General features: G+C 36.9%; 2 protein-coding genes across 2 annotated transcripts; one reads left to right on the forward strand and one right to left on the reverse strand.

Annotated features, from left to right (window-relative positions):
- The first annotated feature begins 1,203 nt into the window (after positions 1–1,203).
- Positions 1,204–13,089, forward strand: LOC119981744 (delta-1-pyrroline-5-carboxylate synthase-like). The gene is made up of 20 exons (XM_038824858.1): positions 1,204–1,436; positions 1,696–1,767; positions 2,032–2,135; positions 2,405–2,507; positions 2,613–2,774; positions 3,259–3,536; positions 4,349–4,499; positions 9,179–9,343; positions 9,430–9,507; positions 9,755–9,844; positions 10,216–10,302; positions 10,408–10,494; positions 10,589–10,685; positions 10,790–10,893; positions 11,039–11,114; positions 11,780–11,930; positions 12,068–12,136; positions 12,377–12,443; positions 12,526–12,596; positions 12,748–13,089. Exons 1-20 carry the CDS (start codon positions 1,386–1,388, stop codon positions 12,827–12,829), a joined length of 2,145 nt encoding a protein of 714 aa, XP_038680786.1. The 5' UTR covers positions 1,204–1,385; the 3' UTR covers positions 12,830–13,089.
- Positions 13,090–13,819: 730 nt separating this feature from the next.
- LOC119983073 (PHD finger protein ALFIN-LIKE 7-like) lies at positions 13,820–18,383 on the reverse strand. Its single transcript, XM_038826730.1, has 5 exons — positions 17,987–18,383; positions 17,817–17,849; positions 15,668–15,896; positions 14,390–14,528; positions 13,820–14,309 (listed from the first exon to the last, which is right to left on the reverse strand). The coding sequence occupies exons 1-5, from the start codon at positions 18,081–18,083 to the stop codon at positions 14,037–14,039; spliced, it is 771 nt and encodes a 256-aa protein (XP_038682658.1). The 5' UTR covers positions 18,084–18,383; the 3' UTR covers positions 13,820–14,036.
- Positions 18,384–20,296: the final 1,913 nt, after the last annotated feature.

A 20,296-nucleotide genomic window follows, 5' to 3' on the forward strand; every position in this document is an offset into this window, starting at 1 on the left:
TTTCGATGTATAAACTTTGAGTCTCGATTTAACCTTTACAATATTCAAATCTAGAAAAATATATCATCAATTTATATATATAAAATGGAAGCCTTAAGGATGTCTCTCCTTGAATTGTGGAGAATAGCTAAAAGAAGGGTAAAAAGCTTCCCCTTAAATATAGGAAAACCATCAATACTAAAGATGTTAAAAAATTAAATAAACATAATATTAAAGATGTTAATTGTTGGAAAATCAATGCTATTTCAATGATAACTAATTAAATGTGCATAAATACTATTAAGAGCAACAAAAAGTGATAAAATATGTAAAATAATGAAAAGTAACGGCCAAACACCAATTAAATGTGCATAAATACTAATAGGAACAACAAAAAGTGATTAAAAAAGGTAAAATAATGAAAAGTTATGGCTAAGCAATTGAACAATCATAATCATATAATTAAGATAAGTGTATTACAAAATACTGAAGTGCTTTAGAAGCTGTCACATTTGCTTCTGTATGGCTCAAACTCTTGCCACATGTAAAAAAATTAAATTAAATTAAATTGAAGTTGTATTAAGAAACGTTTTCAATCATCATGTCTTTTTCCGTCTCATGTGATCAACCATATGTTACAATTCAATAATGTCATGTTATATATAGCAGTGTTATTATCTTACTGCTGAATGTACTCGCATTATAATTAAGATCTTTGTGAAGTGAGTTGCACTTCAAACTTTGTCACTTTTAAAAACCTTTTAAAATATTTTAAAATGTATTGTAGTTAATTGTTCATTTCACAATTATCTCAATTTTCTATAATTCAAGCTCTATTGTTTATCATGCATGCAACTAGTTAGATACAATTATGTGGGTATTTGAGTCTTCTTTCCATCTTTAAAAAAACCATCTTAATCAGAGTTTCAGTTCAATACATTAACATCAGAGAAATATTTTATTGTTAAAATTTAGAATTAAAAACAATAATTGAGGATAATGTGGTTAATAAAAAAGAAGTTTTAAATATTTTATTTTTAATGTAATAAATATTATTAACTTATGGAATTTATGAGTGTAAAAAAATTTAGACATTTAGAGTAGACCTATTAAAATACGAATTTGTTTTGAGAGACATATTGTTAATTAACTCTATTTTATACCGCATGTATACTTCCAATACAAATTAAACCAACCCTTTAGGTTACAGCATATATACTACCATTCAAACCAATTGCTACTTTCAAAATTGTCCCTAGCGCCACCGCCACGTTTCTGTAGTGCGCCTAGCTCGTCTCGTCTGAAACCCTTGTCCATCCCACTGAGTCTCCTCCACCCGAACTCAGCCCGTTTAGGAATTTCTCGACTCACTCGAACTCGGCATCACGAGGTCAAACATCAACGGCATGGATCCTTCTCGAGCTTTTGTCAAGAGCGTTAAGCGCCTCATTATCAAGGTGTGGCTCATTTTGTTTACCAGTACTTCCGATATTTTTATGCGATTCATTGCTTTTAAATGTTAATGGTTTCTGCTCGAGTGAATTTTCTTGTTGAAGTCGCTTCGTAGCATTCACATTTAATTGTGTTCCGTTCTGGTCGCATAGATTGTTGGCCTTTTTTTTGTATAAATTTTTGGACTTCTGTTTCAATTCGAATTTTCTATGTAAATGCCTTGTAGAAAGTACATGTGTGTTTATTGATTTTCGTTCCTTCAAGGTTGGGACTGCTGTTGTTACTCGAAGGGATGGAAGATTAGCTCTTGGGAGGCTAGGATCTCTATGTGAGCAGGTAAATTTTTTTGAACTTCTTTTCCCCCATTTTGTGAACCTCTGACATCTGTGTAATATAATGTAATCTGGAATTTTTTTGAATTATTGAACTTCTGTTGTCGGGCACTTTGTTCTGAAACTCAGAATTTTATGGGGTAAGGATGATAAATGAGACCGAGGAGTATTTCCACTTTTCTTCTCGACTCAGATAATTATTACTGGAGATTAACAGTTAATATTAATGTTAAATCCTCATTGCTGACGTAGCTAATATGACATTCAGGTTAAGGAATTGAATTCACAAGGATTTGAAGTTATTGTTGTGACTTCTGGCGCTGTTGGTCTTGGTCGTCAAAGGCTCAGATATCGAAGATTAATTAATAGCAGGCAGGTTTTGTTGTCTTTTTCTATGTGTTTTACTTTATTAGTTTGGGAGATATTTTGGTTCAGAGAATGTTTCTGTTTTAGTTATGATGTTGGTCGTATAAGAAAGAACCAAGTATAAATTTCGTTGCTTGCCATTCGTTGATTATTCCAAATGAGGATAGTAATAAATATGCATTGCTGCCATCAATTTTTTGGTGGTTACGGAGAGGGGATAATCTTACACGCTTTTTCAATTTAATTGAAATTCTAATCAATGTATGTGCTTCCAGTCTTGCTGATCTCCAGAAGCCTCAAGTTGACCTGGATGGGAAGGCATGTGCAGCTGTTGGACAAAACAGTCTCATGGCTTTATACGATACATTGTTTAGTCAGGTGGTTAAATTATCTTCCATCCAGAGTTCTCAACTTATATTTGTAATATACTGTTACTCTTTCTGTTCTTGTCATTTAATGATGGTTTTTTTTTCCTCCATGCAGCTTGATATAACATCAGCACAGCTTCTAGTGACAGATAGTGATTTTAGGGATAAAGATTTTAGAAAGCAACTCAATGAAACGGTGATCTCGTTGTTATCGCTGAAGGTTGTTCCGATACTGAATGAGAATGATGCAATAAGTACAAGGAAGGCTCCGTATGAGGTCTGTGGTTCATTTACTGCTTTGTATCTTTTCATGATTTAATTGCCCATGTTTCTTGATGATAAAATAAAATACACAATTTATTGTCACTGGTAGAAGGTTGAGAAACAGGGCTCAATTCCACTAAGGTAAGTTGGTCCGGGATAATATGATGAAATTTGTATAAAAACATTGCCTAAATATTTTAATTGGTGAAGATTAATTTTGGGGGCAACTAGCTGGTTGCGGTTGGCTATTGGTAGCTAGGATATGATAGCGGGTCATGGCTAGTTGCTGGTTGTGGTTAAATCTTGCTTCTATTTGTTGTGGATAACAGTTTCAATAGCATGCAGCAGATAGATGATTCGCCTTCAGTTTGTTCTACAAATTCATGCTGTATTCTTAGATCTTATTACTTAGAGTTAGATTCCTTTTTCTTTATATATTGCAACTTTTCTTGCGTGCATCCATTCACATGTGGTTTGATATATTGAACTTGTTTCAGGATTCTTCTGGTATATTTTGGGACAATGACAGTTTAGCTGCTCTATTGGCTTTGGAGCTCAAAGCTGACCTTCTTGTTCTCTTGAGTGATGTAGAGGGTCTTTACAGTGGGCCCCCAAGTGAACCACAATCAAAGCTAATCCATACCTACATCAACAAAGTACATCAGAGTGAAATTACATTTGGTGAAAAGTCTAGGGTGGGAAGAGGAGGTATGACTGCAAAAGTAAAAGCTGCTGTTAGTGCAGCTGATGCTGGCATCCCAGTTGTCATCACCAGGTATACTTAAATGCTATATTGTGATTGCTAATTCTGTAAATGCCACTGCCAAAACTTAATTGTATTCGTATCTCCACTTATGTTAGAGATTCCATGGTTCTACTGCAAGTTGTGGTCCTTACATTGCAGATATCCAGAAGCATTTTGTGCCTAAAAGTTTATTGTGTGGTGTTTGGTTGAACTTTTGCTGGTAACATTTTTGCTGAGTAGCATATATTAAATGATAAATATTTTATAATATCAATAAATTTATTTATTTATTAATTAATTTATAATAACACATGAAGTGAGGGTATAAATGGAATAAAAAAATTAATGGGGATAATATTGACTTTTGACGGTGAAATGCTACTAAAATGCTTCATACAAATAGCATGTCAAAAGTAGCATAAAATGCTGAGTAAAAATGTCTCGGATTATGTGCCGAAAAAACTCGTTTGGTAAGGCAGTAGCATTTATACTAGCAAGTAGTATAAATGCTACAAAAAATACTCCTCCAAACGGGGCCCATATATCACTATTACTGGAAAAAAAAAAACTGAACACTCTTCAATAGAATAATTTTATCCTTTCTTTCTGCATGTTATTTGCTGCTTGACTTGCTAGAAAGGGTAAATATGTAGTCAGAAGTGTTACCCCTCACTCGCAAAGCGATTCCGATCAACATGAATTGTGATTTAGTATATTTGCTTTGTTATTTTTGTATTGGGCTTTCTGCATACGAGCATATCCTGATGATGATTTCTGTTATATTACTTTGTCTCATGGCAAAGTAAGCTCTTATCTGGTTTCTCTTTTTTACCTTGTTGTAGTGGGTATGCTCCTGAAAACATAATTAAAGTCCTTGAAGGAGAGCATATTGGCACACTCTTTCATCAAGATGCGCATTTGTGGGCCCCACGGAACGAGGTTAGTGCACGTGACATGGCGGTTGCAGCAAGGGAAGGTTCCAGGCGACTTCAGGTAACGTGACATTACTTTATCGTAGAGAGGTTAAATATGTTCTTTACTTGTCATGTTATTTTAATAATAGAGGCCCGTTTGTGATGTAGGACAACTTTTGAAGTTGCTTTACAACCAGTAACTTGCTGCTCAAATTGCTGTGAACAGTAATGCACGTAAATAGTGATTTATGGATTTTGGGTGTTTTATAGATGGATGAAAAGAAAGACAATAACCTTAAGAGTCTCACTAAGGCCTCCTAGGAATCTTTCCTAGAAGAAAGTTTGATGAAGTCTCACCATGAAAAGAAAACAATCTCAAAAGAGAATTGATTCAAAGTTCAAACTCAGAAATTTGAAAGCTGTATTATGAGTTAGTACAAGGTCCTTTATATAGAGAACCAAAGTTCTAATCCTATATGGAGAAATAAAATACTTCTACTTCTAATTGGAAAAGACATACCCTACCAATTAAGAAAAGACCTCTAGCGGTTCTAATAAGAAAAGACTTCCTAGTTCAATAAGGATCAATAAGCTAAACTCCTAACAACAGAATAATATCATATCTGAAAGTAATAAAAATACCCCTGAAATAAACATTATTTTGCCACAATTTGTCTTGGTGACATCTTAGCCAGCAAGATATAATGTCGTATATGTCAAAATACACACTAGTTTGTGACAAGAAAAACTTGTCCTTTCTCCTTTGGAGTCTTTCATTATATATGACTTTACAATGATGATTCTTAGAAATCAGTTAGCTAATTTACAAGGCTATAATCAGCCTAATAAATAGCTGATTTACAGGGCTGGAATCTGCCTAATAAGGAGGGTATATATTCTCTATGATCTACCTAATAATTGTATATAATTACACAGCTAATATACATAACAGTCAACCCTACTTTATTGCCATCAATATCCCTAAATCAATGCCATTAACATCCCCCCTCAAATTGATGTTGGCGAGTCAACCAGCAACAATTTGCCAACAAGAAATTGATGTCGTTGTTGAGTCATTGCTTTGGTGAATACATCGGCCACCTGAAGATTAGTAGAAATGTAAGGAAGATAGATCACTCCGCGATCGAAAGCTTCGCGGATATAGTGACAATCAACCTTGATGTGCTTTTTCTTTCATGAAAAACGGGATTGGCTGCAATCTGAATAGCGCTAGTGTTATCAACATGAAGAGAAGTATGATGATTTTGAGGAAAGCCAAGCTTCATAAGAAGACCAAGCAACCACACAATTCAGAACAAGCGGCAGACATGGCGCAATATTCAGCTTCAGTGGAAGATTTAGAAACACAATCTTGTTTCTTACATTTCCAAGAAGTCAATGCATCACCAAGAAACATACACCAACCCGTAGCTGACCAGCGAGTATCAGGACACCTTGCCCAATTTGCATCACTATAAATGGAGGAACCAGCTGGAAAGAATAGCACACGGGTAGGAGATGTACGCAAGTAGCGGATAATGCGATGAATGGCAGCTAGATGAAAATGCCGAGGAGAATTCATGAACTAACTTACTGTGTGAACGACATATGAGATGTCTGGCCGAGTAATAGTCAAGTAGATGAGGCTCCCAACAAGTTTCCGATAAAGAGTCGGATCAGAGAGGAGGTCCCCTTCTGCCTTCCGATACTTGACATTCACCTTCAAAGGAGTATCAGCAGAACTAGTATCCTCCAAATCAACCAAGGTGATAAGATCGTTAACATACTTATGTTGATTCAAAAAAATTCCATTGGATTGAGAATTCACCTCCAAGCCTAAGAAATATGTGAGATGACCAAGATCTTTCATATGAAAAGATTCATGCAACATCTTTTGAAGCTTAGTGATCAAAGTAACGTTAGTCCCAGTAATGATAATGTCATCCACATAAACTAAGAGAAGAACCATACTCGTAGCAGTTTTGTGGAAGAAGAGTGAAGCATCATACTGACTTTGTTTGAAAGAGAAGTTAAGAAGCGTATTGCGAAACTTCTCAAACCAAGCCCGTGGGGCCTGCTTCAACCTATATAAAGAACGCTTAAGCTTACGAACATAATGGGAAGAGGAAGTAGTCATCCCAGAAGGAAGCGTCATATAGATTTCTTCTTTGAGATCACTGTGAAGAAAAGCGTTTTTCACATCCATCTGGTGCAAACTCCAAGATTGCGAAGCTGCAAAGGCCAGAACAGTCCGAACCGTGGTCATCTTGGCAACATGAGCAAAAGTCTTCTTGTAGTCAATGCCATATTCTTGTTTGTTACCAAGAGCTACTAGCCGAGCTTTGTAGCGATCAAGAGAACCATCAGATCGTAATTTCACAGTGTAAACCCATTTACTCCGTATAGGTTTCACTGAAGGAGGACAAGGCACAATATCCCAAGTGTGATTCTCCTCTAGTGCTTGAAGTTCGTCATCCATTGCTTTCTGCCAACACTTATGTTCCATGGCCTGTTTGTAACAAGAAGGAATAGAAAGAGAAGACAAAGTAACTACAAGAGAGACAGGTGATGAAAAACCATACCAATCAAGTGGTCTTGAAGGTCTAGTAGAGCGACGAAGGGGTGCTGGATCGGCATCTATTTTTGAGGCAGGATCAGGGGCCGGAGTAAGATCTTGAGGGGTCCTAGAAGAATCCAAAATGGAATCATCCCGATGAGGATGCCTTTCATACACAAAACCAAGTTTAAGCCTTTCTACATCCGTAGGAGAGACAGAGAAATTATGTAAAATAGATGCAAATGGAGAAGACACTGCAAAATGATTTTGAAAGAAATATTGATTTTCAAAGAAAATTACTTTCCTGGAGACACGTATGCGACGAGCGTGAGTATCATAACACAAATATCCCTTTTGATTGATAGCATAACCCAAGAAGGCACACTTGACATATTGAGCACTGAGTTTAGTACGTTCATGCGTTGGAAGATGCACAAAACATACCCAACCAAATGTACGAAGATTATAGTAATATGGAGAATATTTAAACAACTGATAGAAAGGTGAAGTATTGTGCAAATTGGGACTTGGTAAGCGATTGATCAGATGGACGGCAATGGAAAGAGTTTCGCACCAAAATTGAGGGGGAACAAATGATTCAAGTAACAAGGTTCTTACCACATCAAGCAAATGCCGGTTCTTCCTCTTAGCAACACCATTTTGTTGCGGAGTGGAAGGACAAGAACGTTGAGAGAGAATCTCTTTGCTTTGAAGAAATTCTTGAAACTTTGTAGACATCTGAATCTGATCGTAAGACTTTGATATTGACTGGGAATTGAGTCTCAAGAAGAGCAAGAAAAGTCTTAAAAACAGTAAAGATTTCATCCTTAGAACGAAGAAAGTAAACCCAAGTGAAGCGGCTATAATCATCGATGAATGTAACAAAATATTTGTAATGAGCATGTGAGACAATGGGATCCCCCAAACATCACTATGAATAAGGTCAAAACAATGTGATGCCCGAGATGTATGAGTTGGAAAGGACAAAACTTTACTTCTACCAAGCTTGCAAGTGGCACAATCAAATGTAATATCTCCAAGTGAAAAGGATTCTTTATTACCTAGTAAACCAGAATTCATCAAGGTACGAAGTACATGAGGATTAGGGTGGCCAAGTCGTCTATGCCACCCTTGATTGTCAATACTAACATCATTACAAGCAACAACAGAAGAAGGAAACCTAGGAACTGTGATAGGAATGATGTGTAGAGGAAAGAGTCGTCCCACTTTAGGCCCCTTCGCGATCATCTTCCCGGATGCCTGATCCTACACAATGCAACTAGCACGAGAAAAAAGGACATTACAATTATTTTCAACAAATTGACCAACAGAGATAAGATTGGTAGACAATGAAGGAGACACGACCCTTTTCAAGTAATTCCACATATCCTTAGCAGTTTTATAAGGCCTCAAATTAAGAATAATATGAGTATCAATAGAACCTAGGATCAAGGACATGATCCTAACATCTTGAACTTCCCATTTCGCATACTTGTCTGTGTCTTTAGGAGCTGAATCACTCCCAATAATATGACCCCATAATTATTTCCCTTGACAAACAATTGAAATTGAAATTCCCAGGCAGTGTAATTTTTCCCAGTAAAACGAACACAAAAAGAATCAGACTTTTCAGAAGACATGATTTTTGAGCAAGAAGAAATCACAAACTAACCAAAGACCAGAGAGAGACGCTTAACTAAGAATTGCTGGTTTAAGACAAAGGAATATTAGCACAGAAATCCAGAACTTGGATTAGGACCAAGGAGTAAACAAGAGGAATCACAAGAGTTGCTCAAGACAAGAAGAAAACCCAGGACTCCAGAAGGCAATTTGGCAAGAACTAAACACAGGACATAGGCTCCGATACCATGTAAAATACACAGTAGTTTGTGACAAGAAAAACTTGTCCTTTCTCCTTTGGAGTCTTTCATTATATGTGACTTTACAATGATGATTCTTAGAAATCAATTAGCTAATTTACAGGGCTATAATCAGCCTAATAAATAGCTGATTTACAGGGCTGGAATCTGCTTAATAAGGAAGATATATATTCTCTATGATCTACCGAATAATTGTATATAATTACACAGCTAATATACATAACAGTCAATCCTACTTTATTGCCATCAATATCCCTAAATCAATGCCATTAACAGTATATTCTACTTAAGTGACAACTCATTGGGTAATGTTTCCTGCAGGCCCTATCTTCACAGGAGAGGAAAAAAATTTTGTTGGATGTAGCTAATGCCCTGGAAGCAAATGAACAACTGATCATTTTTGAAAATGAAGCTGATGTTGCTGCTGCACAACAGGCAGGGCTGGAGAAATCCTTAATATCACGGTTGGCTTTAAAGCCGGGGAAGGCAAGACAATTATATGTTTCATAAGTTGGCTGTTGAATAAACCATTTATGTCTTTTTTCTTTAAATTAAGAAAATTTTCTTCGCAGATTCGGAGCCTTGCAAACTCAATTCGCGTGCTCGCAAATATGGAAGATCCAATTGGTCGTGTTTTGAAAAAGACTGAGGTAAGTCAAGTTGGCTATTGAACTAGTAGGTATGTTGGAAATTGTGTGAAAACTTTACTTAAGTTCGTGATAAAAACTTGAGTTTTTCGTTTACTCCGCATCCTAACTATTAGATATTTCTTTTGAAAAAAATGAGACTTGTTTCCTTTCTGTAATCAAAACATCTTTTATTTCCCTTCTGTGGTTATACCTTTGGGACAATATTTTATGTAGAGTTTCCTGATATTCCTTTTTTCTTGGCATCCAGCTTGCGGATGGACTTCTCTTGGAGAAAACATCGTCTCCCTTGGGGGTTCTCTTGATTGTTTTCGAATCTCGACCTGATGCACTAGTACAGGTGAATAAGGCTGCTTTTCCTTTCCTGTTTTCTCTTTTTATATTCTCATAATGCGTGTACGCTGATTTAGTGTTCTTATATCTGTTTGTGTTTTTATACTAAGTCCAGTGGTACTTTACTCTATTGGCTAATATATGTTGGGCCCAGTGAAGAGTATAAATTTGAAAAGAAGGCAATAAATGCCTCTTATGTTGCCATTCAGTTTGCTCTGCGGAAAACAGTGATAGCTGTACCCAGTCTAACTCCTCTTTCCCCTCTCTGTTATACTGGATGAATGCCTTTTATCACATAATGGTTTTATGATGTTTCTTTTGATTTTGGCACGTCGTCTATTGCTGACTATAATTTTTTTTTTTTCATGCTATGTATAGATTGCTTCATTAGCCATCCGAAGTGGGAATGGACTTCTCCTCAAAGGTGGAAAGGAAGCCAAGCGGTCAAATGCCATATTGCACAAGGTTTCTTAAATTTAAATGATTAGAATTTAGATGCTATATTTGTTTCTTATTATCTTGTAGTCAGTTATAAGTTGTCTAAATAAGTCACCTGTATTAAATGTATAGGTTATCACTGCAGCTATCCCAGACAGTGTTGGTGGAAGACTTATTGGACTTGTGACTACACGAGAGGAGATCCCTGATCTGCTTAAGGTAGTAGAACCAAGAATCTCAATTGACTGTCTTAAAATGTTAATTTCGGTACCTGAACTGAAGTAGGTACTCAGCGTTTTCTTCTATGTGGCAGCTTGATGAAGTGATAGATCTTGTTATCCCAAGAGGCAGCAATAAACTCGTTTCCCAAATAAAAAGTTCAACTAAAATTCCTGTTCTTGGTCATGCTGGTGAGATGGTTATATTTGGGTGCTGTAACTGATGTTCCAGTTATTTATTGTAGTGAGATCATGATAGTGGATCGTAAAGCTTAGCTGCATTCTTTGCCTCTCAGATGGAATCTGCCATGTATATGTTGACAAATCTGCCAATATGGATGTGGCAAAGCGCATTGTTTTGGATGCAAAAGTTGATTATCCAGCAGCCTGTAATGCGATGGTATCTGCACTTACTGCCTGATTATTTTTTATTTTATGTCTTCCTCGAGTAATACTCACAAGGTTTGAATAACGTTAGTTAGTGCCCTTTGCTTGTTAAGATGGATGTTCATCATCTATAGGAATGTTCTTTCTGCTACTTTCAGGAAACACTCCTTGTACACAAGGATTTGGTGCAGACTGGTGGGCTTATTGAACTCACTACTGAGCTTTGCACTGAAGGTACACTTCTGTCATATTTATTATTCGTGCATCATGGATGGATTGGACGTTAATCTTTGAACTGTTATCTTTCTTCTCATGTGAGCTGTATTTTCTGTCCATAGTGTGTATTTACTTCGTTCCCTGTTTTGAGAATTGTCAATTGGCTGCCAAGTAATTGATGATAGTGAGTTTAAAAAAAACCCTGATATATTAGTGTGTCTTATAATTGAACACAAATGGTTGATGAAGATTTTACTTCCCATCAGTGGATGTTATTACTATGGCCACCAGATTGCGAGCTCTTCTGCATCTTTACTAGAAACTGGATGTCACAACTCCTGTGCTTAGTTAGAACTGTGTTACTTGTTTTCTTACTCTTTGATGGCCCTTTTCCAGTTGGCTCATGTTCTTTCTGACTTTTCAGCGGGAGATATCTGAGGATATGTTTTCCTCAGGCTGTCCACTCTGAGTTTACGATTTCTTAAATTGTATATTTGGTTTAGATTGTGAAGGGCATCAGTGGATGATAAAATTACCAAAGTTTTGCCCGTTTGTGTTTACAGAATCTCTCTTTACAAACTATGTTGATGTGTGGACCTTCCATTTGTTGTGTGTCTATTGCTTAAGGTTACTGGTTGTCACCTGAGAGTACACTGAATTGCAACTTGTTTATCTTTCTGCAGGTGTTACTTTATATGGAGGACCCAGGGCAAGCAAGGAGCTGAATGTTCCACAAGCAGACACATTTCATCACGAGTACAATTTGATGGCTTGCACTGTTGAAATTGTTGATGATGTATATGCAGCGGTTGATCATATTCATCAACATGGAAGGCAAGAGCATGTTTCTTTTTCATTAAAAAAAGAGCATTTCTTTGTATATGATAATCCTGTTAACACTTTGAGACACTCTATGACACACAATCAAAGTCTACAGTTTTATGGGGTTGTATTATTTTTCTTTTTTGCAGCGCGCACACTGATTGTATCATAGCAGAAGATCGTGAGGTTGCAGAAATTTTTCTATGTCAGGTTGATAGGTATGTGTTAAGCTTAAAAGTTCTGCATCCCTTGAAAAATGGTTCAGTCTCAGGTTATGCCATGTCCATGTTCATTGCACTTCTTTGTTAAAAGTTATTTGGACCTCCAGATTCAATGTGAAATTATGGCTTAAATTTTGTCATTCTCTGCGATCATTTACTGTGTAACTCAAATTTTCAAATGTAAGCTCATTTAAAGTTGGTAGCTTTCTGATGAAGGTGTGCTATTTGCATTTGCAGTGCTGCTGTGTTCCACAATGCTAGCACAAGATTTTGTGACGGAGCTCGATTTGGACTAGGCGCAGAGGTAGAATGTCATTTTGCAACTAAATTTTGGTTATTGAATTTGTTCAGGTTCTTAGACTTGTCCCTCTCTGACTGCTGAATAGGTTGGAATAAGTACTAGCAGGATCCATGCTCGCGGTCCCGTAGGAGTTGAAGGATTGTTAACAACACGATGGTATGAGTCAGACTGTTTAGCGTATCCTGTTTTTCTTTTTCCCAAATGAACCAGTTTTAACAATTATTAGCTAAGTAAATTTACATAGTATTCTCGGCTTAAAATGCTGATTTTGCTAGGGCTCTTTTTTTCTTCCCCTTTCTGTGTACAGGATTCTTAGAGGTAGCGGACAAGTGGTGGATGGCGATAAGGGGGTGATTTACACCCACAAGGATGTCCCTCTTGACTGCTAGGTTATTATACATTTAGAAGCTCGGCACTTTGTTAAGAGGTTAAGAATGATGTCGATGAGGTTTAGGGTTTTCTGTAGTATTTGTTTCCATCCGTTGGCAATTGCTTCATTCTGTATTTTTCAAGTTTTAGATTGGGAAAACTAGCAATCATTGCTGTATCATTCCCTTCACAATATGGTATTTATAATTGCTGCTGTGTTATTTCCATAACAATGCGAGAGTAATATATTAAAAGAACTTTGTTGGTTGGACTTCCAAAATCTAGTTATTTTGCAGTTGATGTTTCAGAAACTGCTTGGGAGAGCCTGTACTTATACTTAGTGGAGAAAAGGAAGTAAACATGAATGTTTCTCAACAATGATGAAGACCTTTGGTTTGGTTTGAGTTTGGATAGATTTGTAGCGCCACATTTGGATATCGTTCGCTCTTGACTGAAGCTCTTATGGATTTGTTCGTCTAGGCCTAAAGTTCTCGCTTAGGCCCAGAAAATCGGTTTTGATGTGTTAGATTGTGGGTTCTTCTTATCTATTACTACTCCTCCCTTAATTTTTCCAATGTAGGATCTTATCAAAGACCCACAACACTCGGTGACTCGAAGTGTTTCCAAAGACTTTCTATGCCAATTACAACCAGAACACCTTCAACGCCCAGAGATAAATTTAAAACCGTTTCCTGGATTGAGGAAATGTATTTTGTACATAAAGGTAACAAATCATATGTAAATGGGCATCGTCTACAATGTGGACGATTAAGGCAAAAATGATATCAACCTTCCAAAACAATAGAGAGAATGCTTTCAATATAAGGAGACTGTCCAACAATAATAATATTGATTTCTAATTCTAATGTGCCCTGGGCATTTCCTGGGAGTGACAAGGTGGTGCTTGTGTTCTCTCCTCCATTCCTTTCTTCAAGCAATTAGAAGGAAAATTAGCAAGGCAAATGAGGCCCCACATGGCAATTATGCATCAACATGTAAAAAAATGATCATCAAGAACAAAACCAGAAAACTGGGCAAACATTTATATAAAACTGCAAGCTGCCAGGAACTAACTTAAAACCACAATTGTCAATAATCTCATCTGGAGTCCTTCAATATCATTAACTAATATGGAAACAAACTTTTTTCCAAACTGTTTACCAGAAGTCCTAGACCTCGTCAGATTTGACTTTGTCCAACTGTTTTACTAACTTCAACTTCAGCTATTTACTGGACTCTAGCCCTCTTGCTACTGCAACCTGGGCACTTGTACTGCTTGATATGCTCAGCCTTAGCAGGGGTAATCTTCACACATTTTCCATGGAACCATCTCTCACATATATCACAGCAAATCCAGAATTCATCACCTCCGTAACTCTCACCACACGCCCCACAAGTTGCACCCTGTTCATCGTCTTCCTCTTCCTCCCCACTCTCATCTTCGTGCTTATGTGGTGGAGACATCTTAACTGGCTTAGTTTGGGACTCAGGCTGTCGAGACTGCATAACAGTAACATAACAAAAAATATGGATCAAAGCAGACACAAAACAAAATAACAATATGTTCAACTGATTACCACCTTTCCGCTAGATTTGCTTTTGCTACTATTGTTATTAGCAGCAGATTGGTCCTTTGGTTGCTTGACGTTTCCAGTGACGTTTCCAGTCACAACTTCAAAAATGGTTGGGAGCTCATTTATCGAGTGGAAGAGTCTCTTCCTATAATTCCAACTTCAAACATTAGGAAACAATTTTCTTCCCATGAATTCATGAAGCAGGCCCTAGCATGTCTGGGACAAACAGTCACAAAACAAAACAATTTCTAATATATAACTCTATTTCAAATGTGGCCATGATCTTGGCCAATAAAACGGGGCTAAAATTCTCTTTCCATACCACATGGCATGCATTGGGTGTAATGTATAGATGAAGAATGGTAAGACCTTGTTCAATAAACAACCACAAAAGAAAGTGCGAACTAATGTTTTAAAATTCAAACTGCCAACTGACCCAAATACTTGCTATGCTTTGGTTCAAGAAGTTCAATGTAGCTCATCAGTGGTTGAACCAGTGATTGAATTCAAAAATTATCACTACTTTCTTAATGGAAAAAAAAGAAGAAAGAAGGGTTATTACCTTCCAAAATATTGAGGCCAAAGAATAAAAAAAACAATTGATTGGTTAGCTGGTTTGTGCCCGACTTAGAAGGACCATAAATTGAACCTTCATTCAAAAGGCCACTATGAAATAGCTGATGGAGAAGCAATATCATCAATGATGGTACCAGAAGCTCATCTTTACATGACCACCACATTCAAACTAGATCTTGGGTACCAATCAAACGGGGTATGCGACTGTTCATACCAGTTTCTCAATGGGAGAGTGAACCAGCCAGATAAGAAGCAAGCTCCAAAATTTTAACTTTCAAATGGCCCAATCTGGACTGGTTTTAAATTGTAGGCTCACTAGGCTGGAAACATGTGAACAATGTGAAGTGTAGAGAAAAAGGCCAACTATAGCAATAAAAGGTAATCCCCATATGTTTCAAACATTTTACTATTCTAACAGGGAAAACAGGACCCGTGGAAGGGAGGAAAAGAAGGAAATTACTCCAAAATCGAGTAAAGAACAAAACAGCATAGCTTTACAATGTGAACAACAAATGACAATAAATGACGAATTTAAGACTGAGTGGATAATTAGTCGAGCATGCACGTGTGACCATGCTTTAAAATGTATTTGTGGAAGAGTGCGTCAGCAATACAAGTACCATCAAGAAGTGAAAATGTAATGTAAACATCAGCAAGGCAATAAGTTGCTGTAATTTACCTCTTAAAAAGTGAATCAACTATTCATACCTTTCATTCTTACCAAACCCAAAGCGTGCACCAAAGTAGAATGCAACAGCAAGCAACCATGAATCACTGTGAACCGCAACGAGTGATAACCAATCCTTGTCTTGCATTCCATCTCTAGCAAAGTTTATACCTAGAGCTGGCTCAGGAAGCTCAGGAGGCACCTCCTCAACAGGTAGGTTAACTTCCCATGTCTCATTAGGAAGTCCATATAGACATAAATTCTCCTTCTCTGTAAACAGAAATTTTAGATTCAGAAACAGTTTCCACAAAACAATAAAGAGACATTCAGAAACAAGTCACTTTCCAATATCGGATTCTCCACACAGAAACCATTTTCGTATATACCAGCACCAAAAATCATTAGAACAATCATTATTTGTAACTCGTTCAGAAAACACGATTATAATATAAAAAAGTCTGTGAAAACTTGAACCCTTCAAGCAATATACGAAAATGAATGACACCATGGAAGAAATGTTACATAGAACATAAGGTAAAGTGAATAGCAATGAATATTACAATTATCAACAAATTGTTTTCCAGTAAAGTCAAAAGGCAAAAAAGACAATTGTTAAGGACCTAAAAGCTAAAGCAGTGGTCCCAAGGCAAAAAGCCAGCTAAACTCATCCTCTTATGATGTGGGATCAAAAATATGATGCTTTTCTCCAGGAAAAAGAATGCAGCAGCACAACTGCTGAAAGAACGAGTGACAATCAGTACAAATTTGAAATGAGAAACTGGACAGCCAGTGTAACTCTGGGTGAAAATATTCTGGATTTCAATAGGAATGACACCAATGCAATCAAGAAGAACATATATGGAAGGATGCAAGCATATAAGAATTTTTCTAAATATAAGTTACAGAAAAAATTTAGATAATCGCTACCATTACAGTTCTACTTTCACCCCAAAATCAAGAGACTTTAGTATAAACCAAAAACTCAGTAAGGACAACTATGGTACTCTAGTTAGGAAAACAAAATTTCATATTTCAAGGCTTGAGTACAAACAAATAGGGATTGCAATTTTTCATATCTTGCAAGCAAGAAAATATTTAACAAATCCAGAAATATATATTTCACAATTACCCAAAACAATAATGAATAAAATATAGAACTTTTTTGAGAAGTAAGAAGCAGCACACATTGAGACAAAATACCCAATTTTGATACACCTACTCATTCATTCACTAAGACTGACCTGCTACAATAATACATGGATTTCTCTCTCTCTCTCTCTCTCTCTCCTCCTTTTCTTTTCCTTTATCATTTTTCCTTCATTAGTGACACATAATCTCTTCAAGGTAAGGGCATTCAGGATCACCCACAGTGAACCCTAGACACTGACAATCAATAGCAGGCCACAAGTATTAGTCAAATTAAAGATTCCCGATATGTAATTTAATCCAAGATCTCCTAATCAAGACCAGTTCAACAGGTCCACTGACTCCACTCCTTTATTACTGGGCTACCATACTACGTGAATTGATCATAACTGAACTAGATCGCGAATCTTTTCGATCTAACATATCGATATAGACAAAACTGTAAGCATAGCAAATTTATGGATAAAAAGCATAAAATGCAATAATTGCAAAAAGACAAAATCCACAATACAACTAGATAAACACAATGCGAATAACATTTAAATTAGAGCTAATTTAAGTTAAAGATGAAAGGATGAGCAAATAATGTCCAATCTGACGGCCAAACCACCTCGATTTTGTAAACAAAAACAAACAGTAATAAACAGCATGATCTTCCCAAGGAAAACCCTCTACCTCTCCATAACGCAAGTTAAATAGATATGCTTAGAGTGTTAAAAAGTGAATACAAAATGAATTTTGTTGTAGTTGTTTTCATAGCTTCTACGGAATGATTTCCAGTTGCTATGGTAACAAATTCTACACAAGTAATAAAACAAAAACACAATTAGTGTCACACTGTTCAAGCAGGGTAAGAGAATGAATCGGATACAATGGTTCTATATGTACTGTTTTTCAGCTTACATATCGAAGGCAGCAAAAATGCAAACAAGAAATCACAGCCATACGAATTGCGAACCCAGTAATACCTAGTCCACGAAACCCCGAAAAAGGCAAGAAAAAACGTGAAGCTAAGCTAAATCAACAAGGAAAAACCGAACCCACCAGGATCACACTGCTGGTAGAACTTCTCGACATCTGCAAAAAAGAAAATCCAGAGAGAAATTAAGCGAGTCCCATAAAGTCTTCATGAAAACGCCCGAGTTCATAGATAGATAGAGAAAGAGACGGGGGAAGCGAAATTGGGGGAAAAGAAGAAGAAGAAAGAAGAGAACCAATCGTAAGAGCCTTAATGAGACCAGCCCGCCTGCCCTTGAAGTCGCTGAAGACCTCCTCTACAGTTCGAGGTATTGGGTGCGGTATACCTTCCATTGTCTCTTTTGCTTTGTTCTCTACCTTTTCAAAGCAACTACTCCTCGAATCACACTATATCCACGTAAATGTCAACACACATTATACAGCGGATGTGTGTCCGTCTATGTAATGCTGGAAGAATTTAAGAAATGCAATTGATAATCAAAAGGGGGAAAAGGACAAACAAGGAATTGAAAGGCAGAATCTTGATTTTAGGGTTTTGATTGGGAGCCTAGGATTTGGGTGTTGGGCCTGATTTTAATTTGGGAAATGAGAAGAGGGAGAGGGAGAGGGAGAGGGAGAGGGATTAGGTGATCCCACCCCACTAATTAGTCGATATGTGTAAAGTAAAATTAAAAATTGACTTTCAAAATTTGATGCATCAGGAAAGATTCATTATGTAGGTGGTTCAGGGTTGGTTTTTACCCGAGTTTATATGACTTGTGGTCACTGAAAGATGGTCAGTGTTTCAATTTGACCATCAAGGTTTCAATTGTTTAAAATTGATTCCTGATAGTTAATTGACCAATTTCGATCAATCAACCTATTGAGGTAGCATGTTGACCGTTAAACCATTGTTGTCAAGTGGAAAATCCTATCCAATGTGGATATTACTAAATTTTTGTTCAAAAAATTTAAAGGTTGTCAAATAATTGTAATACACATAATCTCAACCCTTTTCAAACAAAATTCAGTCTTCTTCAATCACCTCTACTTGAAAACCCTAACTCACCATAAGTGACATCCACCATAAGAGCCATCTCCTCCCCTTGTTCTTCAACCACCGAACTCGACCCACTCAGTCCCGTAGTCAATCAACATAGTCCGATCTCACTTGAGTTAGACCCCCCAAACTGGACCCACTCAGTCCCCTTAGAAAATGGGTTTATTGCAGATCAAGAACGAAGGCTTGGAGAGCAGGGATAGGTCTGGATTGGTATCAAAATCAAGAAAGAAGGCTTGGAGAGCCAGGATGGGTTTATCGCAGATCTGGGGGAGGTCTCTTCTTCCTTACTTTGTAGCAGATTTGGGTTTGTTTTGAAATGGGTTGCATGATTGCTTCAAACCGCGCAGATCAAGAGCTCGATGCGGCATCAGTATAAAAAACGGCTCCTTATGGCAAGCCAAGCCCTTGGGTACGTCTGAAACTATGCCATTGGATTTGTATACCGACTAATGAGCGCTTGGCTAGGAGCTGAAGTTCTTGAAAGTATTTCATTATTTTAACTTTTAATTTTAAAATTTTAAGTGATGGGTTGTGATTTTGTCCCTTATGATTTTGCCACTTTAGTAGGTTGACTAATTGAAATTGGTCAATTATACCCGGATGGCTTAATTGACACAAATTGAACTGTCGGTGACTAATTTGGAAGAATTGAAAGATCGGTGGCCAAATTGGAACACTGATCATCTTTCGGTGGCCACAAATTGTATTAACCCGTTTTTACCCAATATTGCACCACCTTATCAAAATCAAGATTTTGAAAATCGGACTCGTTATCCAATCGAAAAATGATTTGGTTCGTTGTTCAAGGTTTAACCGGGTTCAATATAATACATTATTATAAGTATTTATTTAGTATAAATAATAATTAAAAATAAATGTACTAATACACGTTTTGATATATTCAATTAATGTATTCATTTAGAAAAATAAAGTATCATAACCTAATTGGTTAAAACATTGTCGTTATGAATGAGATAATATGAGTTCAAATCGGACGGCTCAACTGGGAATCGGCCAGTTTGCATGAAAAAAATGTCAGTTCCAAAGTTCATCTATAGGATCGGCTAATCTGACAGCTGATTAAAATTAGACTACTCAAACTCATAACCGATTCTATGATGTTGACCATACCAAATGCAAGGACGGTCACCAATTGGATCGGTCGGACCGGCCAATCCGATCTAGTTTTCAAAACACTTATCAAAATTAGACTACTAAAACTCATATAAACGAGGGTCTCCAGCGTTAAACGATCTTGAAACTCTTACCTCTTGATTAGTTAGAAAAGGAGAGTTCCAAGCATCGATTACACCCAAGTTGACTTGAGAGACGCAGAGATCCCTCTAAGAACCATTGAACGTTAGTAGGTACAAGATTTCCCCTTTGTAATTTGGTTTCATATACACGTTGCTCACCATCACATTTCTCTTTTATTTCGAATATTAGTAAGGATGTGGAACCTTCTACTTTTTCAGAGGTTGCTAATGATTCAAATTGGCAGTAG

The sequence above is a fragment of the Tripterygium wilfordii genome, chromosome 17, assembly GCF_013401445.1.
Source record: "Tripterygium wilfordii isolate XIE 37 chromosome 17, ASM1340144v1, whole genome shotgun sequence".
Lineage (NCBI taxonomy): Eukaryota > Viridiplantae > Streptophyta > Magnoliopsida > Celastrales > Celastraceae > Tripterygium > Tripterygium wilfordii.